This window comes from Penicillium canescens (assembly GCF_028828765.1).
Source record: "Penicillium canescens strain IBT 15451 chromosome Unknown utg000004l_segment0_segment0, whole genome shotgun sequence".
NCBI classification, from domain to species: domain Eukaryota; kingdom Fungi; phylum Ascomycota; class Eurotiomycetes; order Eurotiales; family Aspergillaceae; genus Penicillium; species Penicillium canescens.
Genome location: NW_026703966.1, coordinates 2,128,111 through 2,151,106, shown reverse-complemented (window position 1 = coordinate 2,151,106; position 22,996 = coordinate 2,128,111). Strand labels below are relative to the sequence as shown.

General features: G+C 51.3%; 11 protein-coding genes across 11 annotated transcripts; 5 read left to right on the top strand and 6 right to left on the bottom strand.

Moving 5' to 3' along the window:
- Window positions 1-40: 40 nt before the first annotated feature.
- Window positions 41-1,709, top strand: N7446_006174 (uncharacterized protein; the record flags this gene model as incomplete). The annotated part of the gene is made up of 8 exons (XM_058514922.1): window positions 41-91; window positions 142-197; window positions 253-494; window positions 549-727; window positions 782-1,094; window positions 1,142-1,282; window positions 1,334-1,510; window positions 1,564-1,709. 8 exons carry the CDS (start codon window positions 41-43, stop codon window positions 1,707-1,709), a joined length of 1,305 nt encoding a protein of 434 aa, XP_058372100.1.
- A 321-nt stretch (window positions 1,710-2,030) lies between these two features.
- N7446_006173 (glycoside hydrolase family 125 protein) lies at window positions 2,031-3,691 on the top strand (the record flags this gene model as incomplete). Its single annotated transcript, XM_058514921.1, has 2 exons — window positions 2,031-2,155; window positions 2,212-3,691. The coding sequence occupies 2 exons, from the start codon at window positions 2,031-2,033 to the stop codon at window positions 3,689-3,691; spliced, it is 1,605 nt and encodes a 534-aa protein (XP_058372099.1).
- A 322-nt stretch (window positions 3,692-4,013) lies between these two features.
- On the bottom strand, window positions 4,014-5,578 carry pex12 (ubiquitin-protein ligase peroxin 12; the record flags this gene model as incomplete). Its single annotated transcript, XM_058514920.1, has 2 exons — window positions 4,014-5,419; window positions 5,521-5,578. 2 exons carry the CDS (start codon window positions 5,576-5,578, stop codon window positions 4,014-4,016), a joined length of 1,464 nt encoding a protein of 487 aa, XP_058372098.1.
- Window positions 5,579-5,809: 231 nt separating this feature from the next.
- On the bottom strand, window positions 5,810-7,852 carry N7446_006171 (RsfS/YbeB/iojap family protein; the record flags this gene model as incomplete). Its single annotated transcript, XM_058514919.1, has 1 exon — window positions 5,810-7,852. One exon carries the CDS (start codon window positions 7,850-7,852, stop codon window positions 5,810-5,812), a length of 2,043 nt encoding a protein of 680 aa, XP_058372097.1.
- Window positions 7,853-8,053: 201 nt separating this feature from the next.
- Window positions 8,054-9,859, top strand: N7446_006170 (ribosome-binding protein NMD3). The gene is made up of 2 exons (XM_058514918.1): window positions 8,054-8,147; window positions 8,195-9,859. Exons 1-2 carry the CDS (start codon window positions 8,086-8,088, stop codon window positions 9,723-9,725), a joined length of 1,593 nt encoding a protein of 530 aa, XP_058372096.1. The 5' UTR covers window positions 8,054-8,085; the 3' UTR covers window positions 9,726-9,859.
- A 68-nt stretch (window positions 9,860-9,927) lies between these two features.
- On the bottom strand, window positions 9,928-10,976 carry N7446_006169 (RNA-binding ATPase activator ESF2; the record flags this gene model as incomplete). The annotated part of the gene is made up of 2 exons (XM_058514917.1): window positions 9,928-10,559; window positions 10,586-10,976. 2 exons carry the CDS (start codon window positions 10,974-10,976, stop codon window positions 9,928-9,930), a joined length of 1,023 nt encoding a protein of 340 aa, XP_058372095.1.
- A 362-nt stretch (window positions 10,977-11,338) lies between these two features.
- N7446_006168 (coenzyme A transporter) lies at window positions 11,339-12,651 on the bottom strand (the record flags this gene model as incomplete). The annotated part of the gene is made up of 2 exons (XM_058514916.1): window positions 11,339-12,304; window positions 12,373-12,651. 2 exons carry the CDS (start codon window positions 12,649-12,651, stop codon window positions 11,339-11,341), a joined length of 1,245 nt encoding a protein of 414 aa, XP_058372094.1.
- Window positions 12,652-13,058: 407 nt separating this feature from the next.
- On the bottom strand, window positions 13,059-16,964 carry N7446_006167 (uncharacterized protein). The gene is made up of 8 exons (XM_058514915.1): window positions 16,878-16,964; window positions 16,560-16,819; window positions 16,397-16,462; window positions 16,197-16,340; window positions 16,042-16,144; window positions 15,972-15,988; window positions 14,333-15,924; window positions 13,059-14,282 (listed from the first exon to the last, which is right to left on the bottom strand). Exons 2-8 carry the CDS (start codon window positions 16,560-16,562, stop codon window positions 13,211-13,213), a joined length of 2,997 nt encoding a protein of 998 aa, XP_058372093.1. The 5' UTR covers window positions 16,563-16,819; window positions 16,878-16,964; the 3' UTR covers window positions 13,059-13,210.
- Window positions 16,965-18,647: 1,683 nt separating this feature from the next.
- On the bottom strand, window positions 18,648-20,457 carry N7446_006166 (dolichyl-P-Glc:Glc1Man(9)GlcNAc(2)-PP-dolichol alpha-1,3-glucosyltransferase ALG8; the record flags this gene model as incomplete). Its single annotated transcript, XM_058514914.1, has 6 exons — window positions 18,648-19,172; window positions 19,222-19,361; window positions 19,426-19,919; window positions 19,981-20,174; window positions 20,232-20,310; window positions 20,381-20,457. 6 exons carry the CDS (start codon window positions 20,455-20,457, stop codon window positions 18,648-18,650), a joined length of 1,509 nt encoding a protein of 502 aa, XP_058372092.1.
- Window positions 20,458-20,639: 182 nt separating this feature from the next.
- On the top strand, window positions 20,640-20,846 carry N7446_006165 (uncharacterized protein; the record flags this gene model as incomplete). The annotated part of the gene is made up of 1 exon (XM_058514913.1): window positions 20,640-20,846. The coding sequence occupies one exon, from the start codon at window positions 20,640-20,642 to the stop codon at window positions 20,844-20,846; it is 207 nt and encodes a 68-aa protein (XP_058372091.1).
- Window positions 20,847-20,932: 86 nt separating this feature from the next.
- On the top strand, window positions 20,933-22,579 carry N7446_006164 (uncharacterized protein; the record flags this gene model as incomplete). The annotated part of the gene is made up of 7 exons (XM_058514912.1): window positions 20,933-21,021; window positions 21,071-21,137; window positions 21,187-21,257; window positions 21,310-21,490; window positions 21,542-21,736; window positions 21,800-22,322; window positions 22,452-22,579. The coding sequence occupies 7 exons, from the start codon at window positions 20,933-20,935 to the stop codon at window positions 22,577-22,579; spliced, it is 1,254 nt and encodes a 417-aa protein (XP_058372090.1).
- Window positions 22,580-22,996: the final 417 nt, after the last annotated feature.

Here is a 22,996-nt window from a genome sequence, read left to right as displayed (position 1 = left end):
TGGTTTGGGCACGCGTCGGAGCAACTTGCAAATCACAACGATGGACTCCAAGCTGTATCTGGCTGAGAACGTGCTCAATGAGCGACATGCTGTATGTTCCTCTTATATTCTCTTCAACATTCATGTTCTGACCGGGAATAGGTCACTTATCGCTCACTGAGCCGCGCGCTAAAGGTGCCCGCCAATCGAGCCAAACAGTAGGTCTAAGGACTTGGAGAAGATCCAGCAGAGGCTGACAATTTGGTTACTTAGGGTTCTCTTTGAATTCCATCGCAATGAGAACGCGAAGAAGCCACAGACCGTCCACGCAACCTACGTCATCTCCGGTATCCAGAAAGCACCAGAGCCAACTCCTACGAATGGCCATGCCAAAGACGAGGATGAGATTATGCAGAGCAGCCCTGACTTGCCCAGCTCGATGCCGAACCAGGATGCATCTTCAAACTCAACCCGCATTGCGTCAATCATTTTAGCTCGTGAAGAAGACCTGGAAGGTATGGTGGTCCGAAGATCTCGACGGTAGACTGAATACTGAACGAACGGGGCAGATGCGAAATCAACTTTCCAGTCGATATCTACAATCCATGTCTACAGCATTGAACCCACACCTCTCCCTGATTTGAACGTGTTGGTCGATGTCAGTCGCGAGATTGCGATAAAGTATGCGCAGGAAGATCCATTGGAGTGTGGAAAGCAATGGGGCATGGTCCAGAACCGAAATGTTAAGGTATGATCTTATCCTGGAAGCCAGTTATAGTAATCTAACGGGTACCTTTTATAGCGGAGAACTGGCACGCGCCCACCTCCACCTCCAGCAGCTAAGGCTCAGGCGCCAGCTGCTAAGGAACCAAGGCCTTCTATCGAGTCGACAGTACCTGCCAAACGGCCATTGCTGAAGGAAGTCAATCCGGCAAAGACTGAAACAAAGACCGATGATCCGAGCTCTCAGCCATCCACTTCCGCAAACTCCCAGTCATCTTCGAAGTCCGCTGCCAAAGCTGCGCCTGCCAAAAAGGGCAGCTTGTTCAGCTCGTTCGCTAAGTCGAAGCCAAAACAAAAGACAGCTGCCCCTGCAGAACTAAGCACGGAGGATGGTGAGTCGACCCCGTGTGATATTGAAACATTAGCTAACATATCGCAGTTGTGCTTGATGATGCTTCCGAAGAAGAACCAGAAGAACTGTTCCCTGATAGCGGCGACAAGGCAGCAGCTGCAAACCGCGAAAGCAGAAAAGAACGCGAAGAAAAGCTAAAGAAAATGATGGACGATGACGAAGCTGACGGTATGTGCCGAATTGCTGCAGGAATTGCAACCCTACTAATATAATACCCAGACGAAGAAATGCCCGATGCTGACGAGGACCCATCTCGGGAACCTACACCTATCGAGCAACCACCGCCATCCAAGCCAGTTGAACTTAAAGAAGAAGTAACCGTGCAAGGCGGGCGGCGGCGAGGCAAGCGACAGGTCATGAAGAAGAAGACGGTCAAGGACGAGGAAGGATACCTAGGTCTGTGCAACACACTAGGACTCATTAATATATTTGTTACTAACTTGTAACAGTGACTCGGGAAGAAGCGTCGTGGGAGTCATTCTCCGAAGATGAGCCAGCCCCTAAGAAGAAGCCAGCAGTCAATGTCCCCAAGGGTAAGGCCGGTAAAGCTGGCCAGGGTCAAGGTAATATCATGTCTTTCTTTGGGAAGAAATGAGTTCCATCCTATAGTTCTCACTCAATACCATGTTGTTTGTCTCTACGGAGTATAGAAGTAGAATTACCCAAAGAGGAAATTAAACAATGTCGATCTTCTCCGCACTCTGTGGAGAAGTGAGCATCCGTGTGGCCGATGTCACCTCAGTTCGCAGTTTAATGCACCGAAACTGAATTAGGGCTACATTGCAGATAGTGTATCTCAACATGTTATGGAATGTGACCCTGCCTGGTTAGGATCGACATCCCCTCTTAATTACCCCGGCTCCCCCACAACTCCCTCTTTTGTTTCGACTAACTTACACCTAGATGACCTACTGCCATGACTCTCTCAGTCATCCTCGCCGCGTCTCTGCTGGGCCTTGCCAATGCCCTACCAGATCGCGATAACCCGGCCATCCTAAAACGGGCTTGCCCTGACTATGTTTCATATGCATCAACGCCGCAGTAAGTACTCCCCCATCAAAAGGTACCCGGACAATTGCTCATCGGGAATATGACAGTGCTCCTTATAGCGAAGGTCCTTTGAGGCTTCCCTACCAGCGACCCGCAGAGGCATGTCGGACGTTCTCATCACCCGCCGTCGAGAAGGTCATCGACGATATAACATCGCGCCTAACAGACAAAGACCTGGCCCAGCTTTTCCGCAATGCCTACCCCAACACCCTTGACACCACTATTAGATGGCACACAAATGGATCCAGTTCCTCTACCAAGCGAGCCAGCACACAATCTGGTGCGCAGTGGACAGGCACGCAGACATTCGTCGTGACAGGCGATATCAACGCCGAGTGGCTGCGCGACTCGACCAACCAGCTCACGAACTACCAAGCACTGGCTTCCAAAGACGCGAACCTGTACTCACTTATCCTCGGTGCAATCAACACCCAGTCCGAGTTCGTCATCCAGTCACCATACTGCAATGCATTCCAGCCGCCATCTCTCAGCGGCATCAAGCCAGAAAACAGCACCCAAACGGACAAAGTCCACCCCGCCTATGAAAAGTCCTTTGTCTTCGAATGCAAATACGAGCTCGACTCGCTTGCGCATTTCCTCCTCCTCGGCACTGAGTTCCACGAGAACACCGGCTCAACCGATTTCCTAACAGACCGCTGGTACAAAGCTCTGCAGACCGTACTGCGGACCATCGACGCACAGTCTCAGCCAACCTTCGACTCAAAGAACCAGTTCGTCACAAACGCATACACTTTCCAGCGCCAGACGACTCTCGGCACCGAAACCCTCAGCCTGGAGGGCGTGGGCAACCCACTAAACAGCGATACAGGTCTAATTCGCAGTGCCTTCCGTCCCAGCGATGATGCCACGATCTTCGGGTTCTTCATTCCACCCAACGCAATGATGTCCGTTCAGCTCCAGAAAACGGCAAAGGTCATCAAAGCCGCCGGTGGACCGGACGATCTAGTCAAGGACCTACAAGCGCGCGGCGAGAAACTCGCCAAGGCTGTCCGCGAGCACGGTATTGTGCAGCATCCCACCTACGGCGATGTTTACGCCTTCGAGGTAGACGGGTATGGCTCGCGCGTTCTCATGGACGACGCTAATATCCCATCACTTCTCTCTCTACCTTACCTCGGTTTCCTGGATAAATCGGACACTGTCTACCAGAATACCCGCAAGATGATCACCTCCAAGTCTGGGAACCCGTATTACCTGGAAGGTCCGGCATTCCGTGGTATTGGCGGACCGCATGCTGGCCTTGAGAATGCTTGGCCTATGTCTTTGCTTGTTGCGGCTATGACTTCTGATGATGATGATGAGATCCTGACGAATATTAATCTTGTTCGGGATTCAAGCTTGCTGGGTCTTGTTCATGAGTCTATTAATGTTAACAATATCAAGGACTATACTCGTCCTTGGTTCTCGTGGGCTAACTCCGTCTTTGCGCAGACCATTCTTAAGGTTGCTGCTGAGAAGCCGCATTTGATCTTTGGGAAGGGGGCAAAGCCTTATACTGTGCAATAGGCTTCAGAGTATGTTTTGGGTTTGTTACCGGAAGAAGTATCAACTATAGCTCCCAAGCGGGCAATTCATTGTTATCAAAATTTAAATGAACTTCATATATAAGTCAGCATCGAGGGTAAAATTTCACCTTTTGTTCTGCAGCCAGGATTGAATATGTCTTTGGTATAGATCGATGGATCGAATCCTTCTCCTTTCATGTTCTAATTCAAGCCTCTCGTATACATAGTTAATCTGAGTAGATTCATCGTCATCTATAATCCTCATGGATGTTTCTGTGCAATGTTGGCGAAGATATAATAACAAAAGGGATATAAAATAACAATTAAATCAACACTCTCCGCAGGCCCTCAGTACCTCCAAGTACTCTTCGTCCTGTGACGGGGCATCTTCCCTTGCCACTCTCCCATTTACCAGAGCGCTTACGAGACCCCTTGCCCTCAGAGACACCTCCAGCGCCCTTCTTAGTGTCTTCGTCGTCGCCAGTAATCTCCTCTTCCCACGGCGCACCAGCACCCTCACCAGTCATAAAGTCCAGCTGGCGCTGGTGCTCGCCATTCAGCCAGTGGAAGATGCACACGTAGCAGAAGACATACCCTGTCTGGCATGCAGTCGGGTTAACGAGCTGGCCCATACAGACAGGACAAGTATTCGCACTCGAGGGATCAGCCGGAGGCAAAGACACGGTGTAAATGGGAAGATAAGAGGTAGCAGAGATAGGAGGCTGATGGCGACGGGGAGACTTAAGCGCTGGCTTTAAATCAGCAGCAGCATTCTTTTTAGCCTTCTCTTTCTCGTCTGACGATTTCCGTCGCTCAGCTGGAGATGTGAGGCCAGCAACCACGGGAGCGGGGAGGTCGAGGACCTCAGTAGCCTTTCGGGCAAGCTGACGCGAGAAATCACTGGCGTGCCACCATTCTAGGAACTTCAGAGCGAAGATCGATGCGGGGAGGAAGTACCGTAGCGAGGTCAGGGCTTGTGTATGGAGATTTTGGGGGCTTAGAAGACCGAGCAGACCACCGCCTGGTCGCTGAGAGCGGCCGGCACCAGGGCCAGGCTTGGGATCTAGCACTGCGGCGATGGCGCGGTGGTCTGCGGCGCCGAGGCGGCGAATGCGCGTACCGATCAGCCATAGGAATGGCGAGGAGTACTTTGTGTTATCGAAGAGGTAGGCAAGATTGAACGCCAGAACGGAGAAGTAGTACGCAGCGTTGACGGACGGGTATACTTTGCGTAGGAACCACTTGTAGAAGTGGAAGATGCGCTGGCGCAGCGACGGATTGGCCGGCAGATCGTCGCTGGGGTTGTATCGGGGGCCGCCGCCCATCACCAGGGATGCCTGCGGAGCAGCGTGGATATCATACCCTTCGTCAAGCTTGCGCTTTAGGTAGGGGATTCCGACCATGACGAACAGGTTCTTCCATATGTCTGTTGAGTGTAGTTTGAGGGCCTCACGCACGGGGCCAGCGGCGCCGACCTGGGCGCGCGGGATCTCGCCATTCTTGGTGCGGAGAACGCGCTCACGTTTCAAAGAGTAGAAGTTCTCCGTGAAGGAGCCGCCGAAGGTACGGAGGTAGTACCTTTCGACAATTAATGAGAGGAGGGCGTAGACTTCGTCATAGGAATTGAGGATCCGGAGAAGGTATCGCGGGTGGCGGTGTGTTGCGACTGCGAGGAGATAGCGTAGAGATGGTGGGAGGAGATCGGATAGCTGCTGTTCAGCGAGGAGTTCTGTCGCGTGCGAGCTTGATGTTAGCAATTCCGCTGTATGGGGGCCTTCCCCGTGTCTGGGGTCTCCCCATCTCCGCGGGGAAGTGTCAATGGTAACTTACCGAAGAGCGACGGCTTGTGCTCGTCGAACTCCTGTTGTAGACTAGGAAGATACTCCATGGTCAGGAGCAGTCATCCTTGGGAAAGTTGGAAATGGGGGAGAAATGAAGGTGACAGTCGCCGGAATCAGTGATCGTCTGCCGAGGCTCAACTTATCCGAGCTGACTACTCCCGTACATTCGAGTTCATCAATGAAATACAACTTTGAGGACGCTCCAAACCATTGACATGAAATTGATATTGTACATGCAGAATATATGCTATATTATTTTACAGATATTTGTTCTTCGTTCAGGCTCCGAAAGCCAGTGCCTCCTGGCAATCAGTCCAGAGGGGCATATAGAAACTCGGAGGACCATCTTCTTCACGCTTGTGAATGGTCGGGTCAGCCACCAAGATACAATGCATGATGGCAGGCACAACCAGGCCTTTTAGCGCAATCGCAGGAGACTCCTCGGTCATCAGCGGTATGCCAAGAGAGAGGCACTCGCGTGCTCGCCGTTCGTCGCCAAGTTCAGCGTGCAACTGGAACAGCTGAGTGTAATCATCTTGTGTACGGCTAAGGCCTTTTACTGGAAACATATTCCACAATCGCCAGAACCCATCGTGGTCTCCGCACTGAAATAGCGTAACCATGAGCTTACGAGCTTCGTCAGCGTCGAATGGAACATTGGCTGCCGCGACAATCTTGGTCAGCCGAGACAAAATTCGTTGGGACTTAGTTCGCTGAGTAGTAGACGATGTCTGCGAAGCACCTTCCACGGACGATCCACTTGGCGTAACGCATGTTTGATAAAGGATGTTGAACATTCTCATGTTAAGAATGGGTACGCCACGTAGGCTGAGACGATCCAGTACACTCAGGGCAAGCTCCATATCATTTTCAGGAATATCCGATGCAAGTTCCTGTGGATTCGCACCAACTGGCCTGGGGGCCAGCAGGGCAGAGACAACATCAAAGCCAAGGTCGTCCGGCAGATCGTAACCATCCTGGAGGAAATCAGAAAATGCGCTGAACAGGGCATCTTTACTGTAAGCTGAGTGCTGTCTAGACACCGCAATTGACAGCAACTTCAATCGAAGGATAGCCTTCTCCTGGGCCGAGATTTTTGTGGCGTGGTTGGTATAGAAGAGCCGTAGAAAAAGAGTGGACGTGCGATCATCTGGACCACTCCCAAGCTCGCTCCGTGCATTCTCAGCCGGGAGTTCGCGGAGGATTTGAAGCAAAGACGCCGGTGTCATTTGGGATGCGACGGCTTCTGCGCTGCCAGCGGCGGGTGAAGCTCCGATAACAGGAAGGGTAGACCCTAGGCCAGACTCAATGGAATTCATTTCGGGTACTGCGAGTCGGCGCATTGTATGGAAGCCTCTCTTTTGGTTGGGAGAGGAGCCGAAACCATCAGACATAGATCTGGGAGGTGCAGAGCTAGGCTCGGAAGAATCGGTCTGCCGAACGTTCTTTCGGCCTTCGCGGGCTAAAGTAGCCTCCCAAAGACCATCAAGGTCAACATCGGCCCGCTTCTCTTCCGTAAAGATCTGGACAACTACGTTAGTCCCAAGCTCGAGGTTGCCAAATCCTTCGAAGCCGGCATCGCTAAGCTGTGTCTGAGAGATAGCATCCTTGTCCACCACGCCCGCGTTAACACAAATCCAGCCCGTGGTGATTCCATCGTCTTTTTCATCAACCATTGCACCTGCGGCGGCAGCAGCGCGCGCCCGTTTGGCTTTACGGCGGAGTTTGATCTTCAACTCGTTGCGTCCTAGCAGGCCGTCGGCATATGGAGACAACTTGTATTGACTTCGCAGCCAGCGGCAGAGGCGATCAGCGGACACATTTAAGTGCTTCACGCTACGGGCAGTTCCAACAATCATGATCACATTGGCACCGAGAGCCGCGGGGATTTCGAGGCCGCGTAGGTCGAAAAGTTTCAGACCATCAAGACCGAGATCTTTATATGTATATTCCAGAAGGGTGGAAAGCATCTCCGGAGAGTCATTGGGGATCTCGGGGAGATGGGCTTCAGTCAACGGACGATCCTCGACCGGCGCCTCCTCCTGCAGATACCAAGGAACATGCTGTGAAGAGGCTGACGCGTTGCTTTCGGCTGGAACCGGGGACTCTCCTGGTTCAGCCAGATGGACGTCAAGGCGATGCGAAGTTGGAGGACGATCGGATCGCAGTGAGCTTAGCGTGGAGAAAGCTTTAAGGTTGGAGATTGAACGGCAGGGAAGAGAATATCGCGGGAGTCGAACACCTGAGACGGATACAAAAGACCGGAGTACCTCATGGCGACACGATTGGCATACAGCCCCTCGTAAAAGAGCCCTGCTCATTGTGAAGATGCTAAACCAAGAAAGTGAGGAAACCTGGAAGTCCTGATTTGCTCCATCGGATGATATCAACGATAGCAGCGCCAAACAATGCAAACAGCTGAGTCATCCCAAAAAAGATTCTCGGAGGGGCAAAAGTTACAAATCCACGATAACCAGACTCGAGTCCTGGACTCTATACTACGGTTAATTTTTTTTTTTTTCTTTATTTCTTTATTTCCGGCATTTTACTCAAGATGTCGATGGATCTGGATGCCCCCGTCTATATGACGGGACAACAGGAGCAGATTGCAGCAACGTGCGTTATGTTCCCCCGCTAATCCTGATAATGCTAATAATTTGCAGTATTCTTTGCTGCAACTGTGGTGCTCCCATTGATGGAACGACCTCAGCTGGAGCCCTCTGCTCAGACTGTATCCGACTCACTGTCGATGTTTCCCAGGGCATTCAACGTGAAGCCACCCTCCACACTTGCAAGGACTGCGAGCGTTGGCTGCAACCCCCTCAAAGCTGGGTTGTCGCTGCCCCCGAGTCGAAGGAACTCTTGGCTCTGTGTCTACGCAAGCTGCGTGGTCTTTCCAAAGTCCGCATTATCGACGCCAGTTTCATCTGGACCGAACCCCACTCCCGCCGTATCAAGATGAAGATCACAATCCAACAAGAAGCCTTCCAGGGTACCATTATCCAGCAGACATTTGAGGTGGAATATGTCGTCGCCTCACAGCAATGTCCCGACTGCCAGAAATCTTATACCCATAACTCCTGGCGCGCCGCTGTTCAGATTCGTCAGAAGGTTCCTCACAAGCGAACCTTCCTCTACCTGGAGCAGGTCATTCTCAAGCACGGTGCCCACAAGGATACCGTCAACATTAAGGAAGCAAAGGACGGTCTTGACTTCTACTTTGCTCAGAGAAACCATGCCGACAAGATGGTCGAGTTCCTGCAATCAGTGACTCCTTGCAAGTCGAAGAAGTCCCAGGAACTCATTTCGATGGATATCCACACCTCTACCAAGTCGTACAAGTTCACATACTCCGTTGAACTGATCCCCATTTGCAAGGACGACTTGGTTGCTCTACCACTTAAGCTGGCCCGCTCTCTGGGCAACATCGCCCCTCTGACCCTCTGTCACCGCGTCGGCACTGCCGTCAACCTCATGGACCCCTGCACCCTCCAAACAACCGATGTTCCCACCGGCGTTTACTGGCGCCAACCATTCAAGACTCTTGCCGATGTTACCGAGCTCAAGGAGTTCATCGTCATGGACATCGAGCCAACCGGTCTGTCCAACGGTCGTTACCTTATGTCCGAAGCCACCGTTGCCCGCGCCTCGGATCTAGGATCCAACGATATCACCTACTTCACCCGGACTCACCTCGGTGGTATCCTGCACGTGGGAGACTCCGTCCTCGGCTACCACTTGACAGGAACCAACTTCAACAACGAGCACTTTGAGGAAATCGAGCGTAGCCACCAATACGGCTCGACAATCCCCGATGTCGTCCTCGTGAAGAAGCACTATGTCCGCAGCAAGAAGTCCAAGAACCGCAGCTGGCGCCTCAAGCGTATGGCTAAGGAGTATGAGGAGGAAGCCCTCGCTGGCGGTAACGTACCCACCAGCAAGCGCCAGGAGCAAGAGCAGAACCGCATGGAGCAGGACTACGAGATGTTCTTGCGTGATGTCGAGGAGGACCAGGAGCTGCGTCAAACGCTTGACCTGTACAAGGTCCGCCAACAGCAAGCCAGGCCCGAGCAAATGGAGGTTGAGATGGCCGAGGATGATGATGTGGATGAGCAAGACGAGACCGTGCCTAAGATTAACATGGACGAGCTGCTTGATGACTTTGACGAGATGAACATGGAAGACAATGAATAAGCTCTCTGAGCTTACTGCGTGTGATATCCTTGACGATCATGGCACTGGCCGGCGTTTCTGTTTTGTTTCCTGGGTCTTTCAATCCAACAAAAAAAGTTTCTTATTTTCAAATAGATACATGCAATGTACAGCATATGCAATCTTCATATACTCCGATTAAAAATGGCATAGATATCTAACAGTCCAAGAGTAATAGACCAGCCTAGAAAATCTTCCCAAGCACCCTCTTAGCATCATCAGCAACAGCGCCCTCCTTACTCCCCTGAACAACCTCACTCTGCTGGAATCGTCTCCGAACGGGCTGAGCAATCTTCTTCTGCGACACCTCCACCCCCTTCTCAGCCTCAGCCTCAGCCTCCAACCTCCTCCTCGCCTTCTCCTCATTCTTCCTCGCCATCCCATCAGCAACACGCCCGCTCTCAACACCAGCAACAAACATCTTCTCTTCCTTCTTAGCGCGCGAATCCTCAATCCGCTGCCTAGCCTCGCGCTCACTCCTCTCACGCTGAACCTGTTCCATCAAATCCGTCCACTTAAATCCACGCAGGTATTTCATATTCCACACATCATCGTGGTACCAGCCTCCCTTGCGCCCGCCGACAATATGCGCATTCAGCGTCTCGGCGCAAATCTTAGCTGTCTTCTTCGAGGCGAATTCAACCCATCCGTCCGTGTAGATTTTGCGCTTGTTGCTGCGGCGCCGGTTTCCTGCTGCTGAGGGGAGGAGAGGGGCCAGGAAGATCTTTGTGATTGGTTCGAAGCCGCGTTGTTCCAGCATCGCCTTCAATGCGAAGGGCTTGAGGTAAGGTGGGAGAGAGGAGAGATAGATGACGCCTGTTTTGTTTTTCTTGGGGGTTTGCCGTTGACGGATTTGGGTTTCTTTTCGGTTGGTTGGAGGGCTTTTGTGCGTGCGATTTTGGCGGCTGCTTCTAGGAATGCGCTGTCTTGGTCTGCTTCGTCGTCGTTCGAGTCGTCTTCTTCATCCTCGTCCGCCTCGTTGGTGGCTTGCTTGGTCTTTGCTTGCTTGCGGCTCTTGCCTTTGCCGCGGGTTTCTTCTTCCTCGAGTTCGTCATTGTCGTCGTCTTCGTCTGACTCTACTCCGAAGAAGTCTTGCGTGTCGGCTGTTCGTCGCCGCTTCACGGCTCGTCCTTTGCTCTCTGCTACATTGGCTTCTGAGTCGTAGCCGCGATCGCTGGTCTCATCATCGCAGGCTGCAGTGTCCAGGAACTCGTTGTGTGTGCGGGTCGTCATTTTGGAGGTTTGAGGGAGTGTAGACTTTCGTGAGAGGCGGAAATCATCCAACTTTTTTTAATGCGGTGGTCCGTGCGCCCGCGGGACTATACAAAGTGCCAAGTTCAATCTTGAGTTTACAGATATCAGAAGAGTAAGAAATTGACAAAGTGACTTGACATAGTAAATTGTATAAACGACTTCTAGTGTATCTTCGAAGCAAGCTATCCAAGCTTCTAATGCAAAAAAAGAAAAACCTCCCAAGGTATCCACGAAACGCCAAGAAGTGGTAGTGTGGTCGAGGACTATCCATACCCGAATCTCATGATGTATGTTCAGACAAGAGAAAAAAAGAAAACAAAAGATCAAGAAGTCTGAGGCCTTTAAATGCCTAGCGACCACTTCAAGCGCTCATAGACAAAGAAACTGGTAGCAACCATGGGAATAACCTTGATATACCCGATAGTCAGCCCAACCCAAAAACCACGGAATCCTCTCTCAAGCCAGATAGTACGAGCAGTGTCGGCAAGTCCAAGACGGTGCCCATCACCAACTGCACCACTAACTTGCATGCGTCGGCGGAGGACCTCGAGCGGGTAGGAAGATGTTTGCGAGACCATACCAGCCAACGCGCCGGAGGATAGCTCTGCAACAGCAGTGAGTTGGGGTCCCTTGTCAGACCTCTTAGACGTCGAACCCGGGATGGTGGTATATTTCGCAACAGCAGGGTGACGGAGCCAGTCGCCGACGGTGTCGTGAGTGAGGAACGACATGCCAGCGTAAGGAAGCATTCCGAGGATAGTAGGAGTAAAGCCACGGTAGAAATTGGTGAGTCCAGAGCGCGGGACAATCTTGTTCACAGCTGCGGAAGCACTTTCAGCAGCAGCGACGGTAGAAGATTCGGCAGCCGCAGCGGAGCCTGTTGACGAGGTCTGCGCGCGCTCATGGTAGATCTGACGGCAGACGTCTGTCAAGGAAGAGCGGGATGACTGTTTCGTTTCGAAGGCCATTCGCACTCGGAGGAGTTCTAGTGGGTATGTAAAGAAGACAGACGTGATTCCTGCCATGCTGCCCGACGCCAGCCGGCGGAATACAGTCTCTTTATCCCGTGAAGGAATGACAACTGCGCGGATCTGTTCGTATGCAAGGAATTTGATGGCGGCGTATGGGAAGATTCGGATGAGAGTGGCGGAGTGGCCTTTGAACAGGCCCATTGCACCTTCAGAGCGCTTGATGTCTCGAATGGCTGCGGAAAGGCCATACCAGCTGCCTGTGTATTTTGCGAATTGAGGGTTTGAGGCTTGGAATAGGATCTTGACACGGTCGAGGGGTGCCACGACGGTTTTGGCCTAGGTTTCCCACCAGGGTTAGTATATGAATATCGCAACCGGGTCTTCTTCACCCGCGCCGCACTTACCGCACACCCCGCCAGTCCTCCAGCTAACCCAGTTCTTGAGATGTAATCCAAGCTCTGTTTCTGTGGCGGTTTTGTTTCGCCATTTTGCTGGCCTGCGGTGACAGTTTTTGAGACCATGGGGGCTTTTGCGCTACTCGTCAACGCGCTCGGCGATCTCGAATGTGAGATTTCGCTCATCAGAGCAGACTGCGGAGTAAATTCTTGGGTGTTGTGAGGCGGGATTCGTGATTGTGTGTTGCTGCGGTCGTGATTGACATGGTCTGAATAACCAGTCGACATGGGAAGAGAGAGCGCTGAACAGCCGAGGCCGGGGGGAAATATCTGGGGCAATAACGGTATCCCCCCTCGTGATCAGTTCGGCGATAATCAGGAAGAAAAATCTCGGGCTAGCGGATGATGTTCGGGAGCCTCCAATCGGGCAGGGAGAGGGTTCTTGGTCCCTTGGTTATTATAAACAATGTGAGAGAATGTGTAGAAGGTGCAATGGAGAGTGTAAGAGAGAAGAGACAGGTGTGTGTTCACATTCACTGACGTATTTTGGCTGGCGAAGTTCGGAGTGTACGGACTGACATGCCGATACCAGCCGCCCCCCGCAAATAACCGGTGGATTACCATACCGATACCGAGTGGCGGGCCAACGAGTCCCGAGAAGCCGAATTGTCATCCGCTGACCTACTGAGTTTATACCCGACTCTACTAGGAATATCTTCACTCTATGTTTGCATTTCTAAAGTTCACACCTGCTAATATAAAACTCCCTCCATGCTCGAAATGTTTACGAGGCAGAATAGAATGGAAATAGTACAAAGAATATCGTGGTCGCGTGACAAGTGAAGGATCAACGGTTGCGCCGGGAGCTCTGTCGAGTCAAGGTCTTCGCCTTGGTCTCCCTGGTGTCATCGGAGACCCGCTTGGTGCGCTTGGCAGGCCGGTCAGGGTCAACGTGGAGATGGCCATTCTCGGACAGGGCGGTGTTGTTCTTCCAGTGCAGACAACGGAGACCGTGCTTGTTTACATCCATATAGGTTTTAGTGCGAGTAGTCACACGTTTGGCTGGGATATCCTCCGACTCGGCCCTCTCCGCGGTCCGGGCCAGGTACGCCTGGCGGTTCTTCATGTACTTGGCGATATAGTCCTGCTGCTGCAGGAGCTCCTTCAGCAGCTTGGACTCTCGGTTGCCGCGCGGGTCTAGCCATTCGGTAAGCTGGTCAATGGCATCCGGGTCCTCGTAGTAGCCCCATTCACGGGCATTCGACAGATGGGTCGGTCCCTCCTCGTGCTTCTTGCGCTCCGCTGGAGTGGTCCCGAAGTGCCTCTGGTATTGCTTGCGCTGCTCCTCGGTCATGTCGATGAAGCCGGCGTGCTCCATTGCGTCTGGACCTTGTACCCACAGACGACCATTAGCGTATAGTGCCTCTGCAGTCGAACTTTCTGGCATGCCCTCGTAGGGCATTGCGTTCCGCTCGAACCACCAGTAGCGGTTGCAGAAACGGTCCTGTCCAAGGCATCGGGTTCGGGGGCAATCGGCCTCGCGAAGGTTGTTTTCAACCGTCTCGATCTGATCCTGGAGCTTGTCGACCTTGGCCTTCTGGTCGTCGATCTTCTTCAGGACTCGTTGGTATTGTTTCGACCCCTTTGGTTGCTTCGCAAGCTGCTCCTTTCGCTCTTTCTCCAGTTCTTGCTTGCGCTTGCGCTCGAGGGCACGATCGGGACCTCCCCGAAGCGCACGCGGCCGAGGGGTATCCTCGTCTTCAGTATCGACAGGCATTTCAGAATCGCCTTCCAGGCCAGTCATCCTAGAATCATCCAGCCCATCCAGTTCGGGAACGGGTGTGGGGGACTTTCCGTTCTTTTCGGGCTCGGGCTGGACGGCCTTGCGCTCCTGATGAAGTTGACGGAGCTCGATAAGTCTAGAATATTTGTTAGCGGTTGCTAGTATCACAATAGAAGTGTAACTTACGCTGCTTTGCGCGCCTTCTGGTACTCGATTTTCTCCTTGCGCAATTCCGTCATCTGGTTGCTGCACTCCTCCAGATAATTACGGATCGCCTTGGTTTCCAGGCTGAGCATGCAAATGATCTGCAGGGCCTTGGTGCGCATGTTGATATCGAGAGTGCGGTATTGCTCCAGCGCGGTGTACTGGGTAGGCTCTGCATCGAGAGGAGCCAAGTGTTTGAGGATGTCGTTGCAAATCTGCTCCGAACGGGGACGGGCTGACATCTGGTGCAACAGACCGATCATCACCATCTGCCACCCGCCATTGCGGAAGTCGCGTTTGCGAAGACGCTCAATCCAGCCGTACTTTTCGAACATCTCGGCAGCACGATGAATCTTGGTCTCGTCTTCTTCATCGTCATTGCCGATATGCGATTTGATGGTCTGTGCCTCCTCCATAGCCAGGCTTCTTCTGGTAGTCATTCTACCGGGCCCGGCAGCCGGCTTAGGGGGTTCTTCCTCGTCTTCGTCTTCATCTTCTTCTTCGGACTCATCCGAGTCATCAACTGGGAAGTCAGGGAGAGAAACTTGAACAGCACCGCCCTCATCCCCCGTCGCATTGACCAGTTTCTTGAGAACGGCGCAATGGATCTCCACAAACATCTCGCAGTCCATCTCTTCTGACGAAAATCGCATAGCTTGGACGAAGTCGTCAAAAGTGAAGGAATCCAGTTCGAACACCTCACAGTAAACATTAAGTGTATTCCAGGTCTCCAGAAGCAATCCCACCGTTTCAGGCTCAAGATCATCTGGCAGAAGGTCTTCGGTTCCGTCATCTTCAGACTCACCCACCATCAAAAACTTCAAAGTAGGACGATGTTGCCTCTCCTGGTTAGGAGCAAGATCCAGATCCTCAATAGGATACTTGATGGGTGGTGGGGTGGGCGGTCTTGATTCATTCTTGATGACAACATAAGGGCTCCCACCTGCAGAAAACTTCCGATCGCCAACCAGTGGCGGCTTGGTGGGACGCAAGGGGTTAGATGGGAGCAGGAATGACGGATTTCCATTCAGTGATCGCTGATACTCCTGGTACTGCGCTTCCCTCGACTTCGCCATGTCGTGTGCAGACAACTTGGACTTCTGTCCCTTTGTGGCAGGTTTCAATTCAGGGAGTTGTTGAGAAGAGAAGAAACCGAAGAAGCCGTCTTGGTCTGCCTTCTTCATTGCCTTCTTCTCTGCCACCTTGGCGCCGTATTGCAGATGTTTGGGTACCTCGATTGGGATCTTGTACTCCTCGGCGACAGAAGGCTTGACCAACCAAGGAGCACCGGTCCATGACTCCCTGGTGACATTATTCTTGATAAAGCCGCGCAGCATCAACTTGGTGAATGCCTTTCGATCGCGTGTGATGTGGTCCTGATCCAGCAGGGCCTCCTCATTTTGCCGGTCTAGGATCTTGACCAGATAACGGGCGAAAGCAGGCGTTCTGATAGTTCCGTCGGCAAACAGCTGTTCAGCGAAGTTGGCCTTGTCACGAATAGTACCATGAAGCCGGGTGCTGTCCTCCAGCAAGATTAGAACGGCTTCGCCGGGATAGAAGTCTGATTTGAATTCCTGGATTTGTTAGAATATGAGGCAATAAGAGTAATTCGAAATCATACTTCGTAAATCTCGTCCACTTGAAAATCAAAAGTTAGCTTGGTCCTATCGAATAAAACAGTAGTGGCATACCTAGACTGTCAACCCTTGAGACTGTGGAGAATTGGATTCGGCGGAGAATAGGTTCTCTCAGCGCATCTGGGAAACTGTTGTTCACTTCACGCGATTCCTCAGTCTAACAACAATTTAGCATTTATCCGTCACTCCGAGTCTAGATCATAATGTACCTCACTCCGCAGTGCCTCGAAAAATGTCAACCCCGAGTGGCCGGTGATCTCGCAGATGAATCGGCGTTGCTTGTAGAAATCCATTCGCTGGAGGTAGGGCTCGTAGGTGGTGAAGACCTCGTTGGTCTCTGGAATGACCCAAACCTGAAAGGAGAGCAGAGGTCAGCGGGTGGTGATCCACAGGTGTCGAAGGTGCTTACCTCGGAGCTGTCATCTTCAATGACGGTTTGTGGGAGGTATTGAACCGGTTTGCGTTTGAAGAGCACCTGAGCGAACGATTGTATAAGCCTCTGTATTCCGCAACATCCATGACATTTTCCGTGGCGTCTCCGCAGCCATTCCATCGGATAAGGTGCCGCATACCATGATCTTCTAAAGATTGCGTGCGGACGCGCCAGTCGACCAAAATCTATCGTCAACGGGGTCAATCATGAACGGACTAGACAAAACGCGGTCCTGGTCAGCGGATGCAGCACATTGTAGAATTGCGGAGGTGAGGATGAACACCGCGTCAACCCCGAAATTGGCGCAGAGGGGACGGGAGTCGCGGTTTGGATAGCAGAGACTCCGGCAGTTTGGGTCTGAGTCGATGGTTCACGGGGAGGGGGTCGTCGTGATCAGGCCTGGTCGCAGCCACAGATCACGCGAATGGCCATGCGTCGGGGAAATCAACGGACTTACCGGAGTAGAACGCGTCCAGTATAGTATTGCAGTGACCCAAGCAATGAGGTGCAGAGTGGCGAGTGGTGGTCCAGGGGGAGGAGATTGAAGGAGGAAGAATCAAGAAAGAAGGAAAGGCATAAAAGAAGCGGTAGATCGTTGCAGGACCGCGCCCCGGATGCTGATTGGCCGAAACGAGGAGCCCGCGGGAGCAGCAAAGACAAAACTCTCAGGACCTTCGACCTTCTCCTCCTTCTTCCTCCCTCTGCCCTCTTTTTATTGTCATTTACACCCCCAACGGGGTCTTTATTTGCACTCATTCGACTCGTCTGATTTAGGAGATTCTATCTATTATATCTACAATTTAATATTTGTATATAGCTATATTTTACTACGCGATTATCAATTTCTACTCTCGGCCAATCTCCCGGTCCTGATCGGAGCATTGGCATATCGTACTATGACCACCATCTTAGTCTATACATCACTCTAGGGAAATAACATCGAGACTCTATTGACTTGATGTTATATTTAGAGATGTGTCACCCGCGTCTAAACATTGCTTTATCTATTCTAAGCTCTTTTTGTTGGTGAGAACACCTAGCACCTCCCAACCTTGGCTTTGTTCCCAACTCGTCTCACCCCTTTTACATTCTTTCGCAGGTCAATTTGTCTTCATAAACCTGGTATCTATGCCGTTTAATCAGTCATTGACTATAGCATTATTTGAAGGTGAGCAGTCATTTCATATAGATGCATACGTCCAAAGCCTTACACTACCAGGGGCCATAGCACTTGACCTTCATCCCTAATTAAGAGACTTATTGTTTGTATTTGCATCAAGGTCTACTCGCACTTCCACTGTAATAGAGTTCCTCTTTACGACATGACTAGATAAAACAGGCAGGGTTATCAAAGGGCTTTGTATGCAATCCTTGCAAGCTACACTGCCTTGCATTTCAATCTATTTGCACCCCATATCTATTGCAAAATACCTGTAGACTGTTCCTAATGCATAGACGCAGTTTTGGACAATCAGTCATAGCTAATGTGAAGATATGAACTGTCGCCACTCACGGGGGCACAGGAATTGATGTGCAATATCGACTCATATATATGTTGCTTGCATCCAAGCCTATCAGTCCAGCACCGGGTACCTGCCTATATGTATAACCAGCTTACTGTATACAAGGACTTAATTATGCATATTATCAATGCAAGGATTCGCTCTGCGACTGTCTCTGAGCTTCCTAGAGTAGTTGCGCCAGCTGTTGATATTGACAATCAATGCATGAGCTATGTATTTTCAATATGATTTATATCGCAGTACCATTAGGTGAATAATTTGCTCAAACACTTTGAGAATCGATCAGTTTTTTAAACGAATTTGGTGAAAGTTACATCCAAGCACCTCACGTATCAGCTTTAGCAATATATATAGTGTGTGTCTCCCTACACCAATAACACGTCCAAACTACAATGACAGAATATAACAGTAATAGAAATACCCACGTAGTACAAAGCAATACAAAAATCAAAGCGAAACGGAAGCCTCCCCGGGTTTCTATTCCGGCTGCATTTGCAGGCCAACCATGGATGAGGGGAGGTTAACCCAATTGGTCTAGCGTGGGAATAGACTCCTGTGATCTGTGGGTCTGATCCACGTGGATACAAACAGTGCAAACAGCACATTACATCATTTCTCTCGCCTAACAAAGTGTCAGGTTTGCTGATACAAGTACAGTATTCCATACAAAAACGTATCTCTGTTTATTTTTGATAGAAATAATCCTATGCTGTAAAATAGACCACCATGAATCCCACCCAGCTTCCGACCACTCCGAGCGCGGAATAACTGCTCATAAACATCAAGGGCAGAAACTCGAGTCGGTCCCAACCGAAGATCAATTGGTGGCCCAGAGAGCAGTACACAATCAGAGGGATGGAGATGGTCAAGTAAAGTAGTGCCAGCCGATCAAAGACGAAGATACGGGGCCGCTCTGGGACGGGCGCGACTTGGTCAAAGACGAAGAGGAATAGCACCAACCACAGCACCGTGTAAACGGTCTTTAGGGGGAACTCGGCAGCTGTGAATAACAATGGGAAGAGTGAGACGTGTCCCGCCACTGCCAGAGGCCGGAAGGCGCTGAAGTACCGACGGTCCTTGAGTGCGATGAGGCTGAAGGGGATGATGATTAGGAGAATGGCCTTCTCGTGTACATGCCAGCCGAAGAGGAAGGATGCGTAGCCACAGAGTGTGATTGCTCCGACAAAAGTATCCCAGTCTGGACGGAACCAGAGCTTGACTAGAGGGATCTAGAGAATTGTGAGTGTGGGTCTATAACACAGAGGTCGAAATGCGTACCAGTTGGAACAAGAAGGTTAGCAAGAAGGTATGCTCCTTGGTGACCTCGGGAAGAATGGCAAAGGAAGTATCTCCCACAAGTCCTCGCGTAACACTGTTCAAGGCGTCGGTATTCACAGGGAGTCCCAGTCTTGGAGCAACTGCCGAAAATATCAGAAAAGTTCTACTCTCCATGGAACCGAGTAGGAGTAGAGGAGTACTCACGTGGAATCAGAGCTCGATCAGTGAACGAGTACATTGCCCAAATATTCGGAGCCCAATAGGCATGGCACAGCCCCCGGGAGAATGGGAAGAGTCTATCCTTGAGTTGCAGCAACTGACCCCATTGCGCAAAGGGACCAAAGGCAATCGCGAACACACCAACCACACACACTCCAAGCTTGAAAATGTTTCCGAAACGAGGGCGGAATACCGACCTAGGATCCAGACAGTAGGCGCGCAGGAGGTAGACGAAGTATGCGAGGGAAAGGTAGAGATAAATATGTTTCATGCACAACAGGACTGCGAACAGGATCCCACTGTAGAGAAGAGTCGATTGCTTGCGGGCCAAGACGATTGACAGAATCAAAACGCCGTACATGAACCCATTGTATTGGAAGTGGATGTGGTCGATTATGAAGAGGCCTGGGGATAGCAAAATGGAAAGACTAGCCACATGCGCAGCCAGCCTGTTTGGCAAAGGGACGGACTTGACGAATCTAGATGATACTGCGGTTAGCATTCTGTACTGCGTCAACACCGAGAAGAAGCGTATCTTACCGACTCAGCGCGTATACAAGAACGAATTCCGTCAAAATGACAGTTGCTCTCTGAAAGTACACGGTCTGCCACGAGTCATAGCCCAGGTTCTTCACCACCAACATTGCAGGGTCCACATATGCGGCAGCTTGGGACATCAGCCATTCAGAGGCTGCAAAGAACGGCGGGTAATCGAGTGTCCATTCGGAGGAGTTCTAAACCGGTCCCAGTCAGCGTCCACACTCAGCCTGCATGCGCTCGATAGAACCCACCTCGTAATACCATTCCTGAACAGGTAGGGAGTGGGTTATGGCGAGCCAGTTCCGATGAACCTCAAAATCGGTAGATTTACTATGATCAACAGAAAAGGATCAATTAGCTCAACACGAACACTCAACTGCGGCGAGACGGCGGCACTCACTATGCGGGGAACAGCAGAACCTTGAACGCAGCAGCGACGATGGCGCATTGCGTTAGCGAGGGGTATAATTCAGCCATTGGAGCTATTGCGCATGATAATGCGACAAAGCTGGGAGCTGAGAGAAAACAGACGCGACGAAGGGCAAAGTTTGAAGCTCCCTCCGCATGTTGCACGTGATCCGGTGCGGAGGTCAAATCAGAAGGGAAACAGAAGGACAGATATCAATACTCTAAGTGCGATATCGAGGAGCACTCTCCGCATGGACTTCTCGGACGTCGGAATTCGCCATACTTTTCTCAACAGTGTACAGCTTCATCACTTTTTTGATTTCTCGCCGTCCGCTGTTGCCATTGCTAAGGAGGCCCGTCTCTGCGTTATTGCCGTTGTTGTTGGCTGGATCACCACTCGTGTTATCTCCAGTCTTTACGATCGAGGACGAAATTGTGGCTGTGGTAAAGGCCATTGAGAGTGCTCAAAGACCAAAAAAATTGCTGTTTGAAGCTTCCAGAAACTCTCGAAACGATATAGGTCTCCATTGTCGATCCACACAACATGATGAGAACATTAGCTTCATTGGCATTGTTTGCCGCGGGAGCCACAGCTCAGATTATTGAGAGCTCAAGCTTTGGTGCCGGTAAAACGTTAGTGTGCATGGGTTGCATGGTCTTCAAGCATACTGACCTCAAGCAGGATATCACCCAACCGAGACTCCATTCCAGGATGGGCAATTGGAGGAGAGGGACATGATCCTTCTCTTGTAAGTGGTGCCATTAGGCATTGATCTGTCTGGTCTAACAGTCAAGCAGTTGTCAGACAAGCTCATCTTAACACCACCTTACCCGGGTAACACACGGGGATCTGCTTGGGCACAAAGGCCGTAAGTCAATCTCTTGAATCCAAATACACACTCAATGCTAATATATTGACAGAGTTTCTCAATCGGAATGGTCTGCAGAGCTACAATTCCGCGCGAGTGGTCCGGAGCGAGCAGGCGGTATCCTTCAACTATGGTATACCAAGGATGGCCAGGCGCGGATTGGTACCTCCAGTATCTATACAGTTGGACAATTCGACGGATTTGCGCTCGTCATTGATAATCACGGTGGAAGAGTAGGTTGCTCCCGATGTCCGCACATTGCACAGGAACTAATATCCTCACAGGGCGGAAGCGTTCGTGGTTTCCTGAACGACGGAACCACCGACTACAAGAGCCAGAGCAGCCCCGACAGCTTGGCCTTTGGTCACTGCGACTACGCTTACCGTAACCTGGGCCGTCCCTCAGTTGTTAAGCTGAAGTACACCAGCTCAATCTTCGAGGTCACCATCGATGACAAGCCCTGCTTCTCGACCAACAAGGTACACCATATCCAACATCACCCTTTTCAACATGGTTCAATATATACTAACGAAGCCAACCAGGTCTCCTTGCCGGCCGGAAACACCTTCGGTATCACAGCCGCGACTCCTGAGAACCCCGACTCATTCGAGATCTTCAAGTTCATCCTCGAGCCCGCCTCCGGCGGCCAAACCATCGCCTCCGACCAAGGAAGTGTGCCCCAAAAGCCCATCGTGAACCAGAACCCATCCGTAGCCCAGAGCGGAGGCAACCCCTCAACGGACGCCGGCATGGCCGCGCAGTTCGTCGACCTCAGTGGCCGCCTCCAGCTTACTAACAAGGCTACCAACACCATCCTCCAAGATCTCAAGAACCAAGCCTCGAAGAGCGACGCTCGCCACACGGAGTTGCTCCAGAAAGTGGCAACTCAGGACCAGATCGCTGCCCTCCTCGACGCGAGACTCGCTCGCATCGAGCAGCTGCTCCAGAACATCCTGCGCGATGTCGAGGGTAAGGATTATAACAGTCGCTTCAACCAGCTGCATGAGACTCTGCGCTCTTCGCACCTGAGCCTGAGTGAGAACCTGCAGGGTCACTTGTTGAGTGGTAAGTCCATTTCCCCGTCTCCATGCCCACCCTTGTTTCTTGTCCTGTAGATCGAGACATTTCTTCCCCATCCTTTCTTTCTTTCTTTGTTCATTCAATTGGCTAATCCCATCTCTTCATTCGTAACAGTCATCACTGCCTCATCCCCTCGCATGGGCTTCTTCCTGTTCATGTTGATCGCGTCCCAGGTCCTCCTTGCAGTATCCTACGTCATCTACAAGCGTCGCCGAGCCAACATGCCCAAGAAATTCCTCTGAGCGCGTCCTTTTCCACCATGCGCACCTCACTCTCCATCCGATGCGTGTGGATCCGAGTTTCCCTCGCTCGATGCTAGGTCTTATTCGGAGGGAGAAATCTATAACATTCTCGGGTGTGTTTTTCCTATGCGAGCGCTGGTCTGCTGTTCTTTCATTCATGTAGAGTACGAAATGCCATTACGTTTACGCAAACCTGTACTTGTCGCAAATTTACTGTTACCGTTACTGTTCCTGCTACTGTTACTGTAATAAATGAGAGAAAAACTTCAGAAAATGGCGAATATCCATTTGGCCTTTGGCCCATGCTATCGTACAGTTCTCCGAGCTGCCCGCCCTGTAACACATTCGCAAAGACAAGAAAAAAGAAAAGAGAAAAAAAAAGCAAAGTAAAACCACAATGAGAGAAGAGAAACAGGG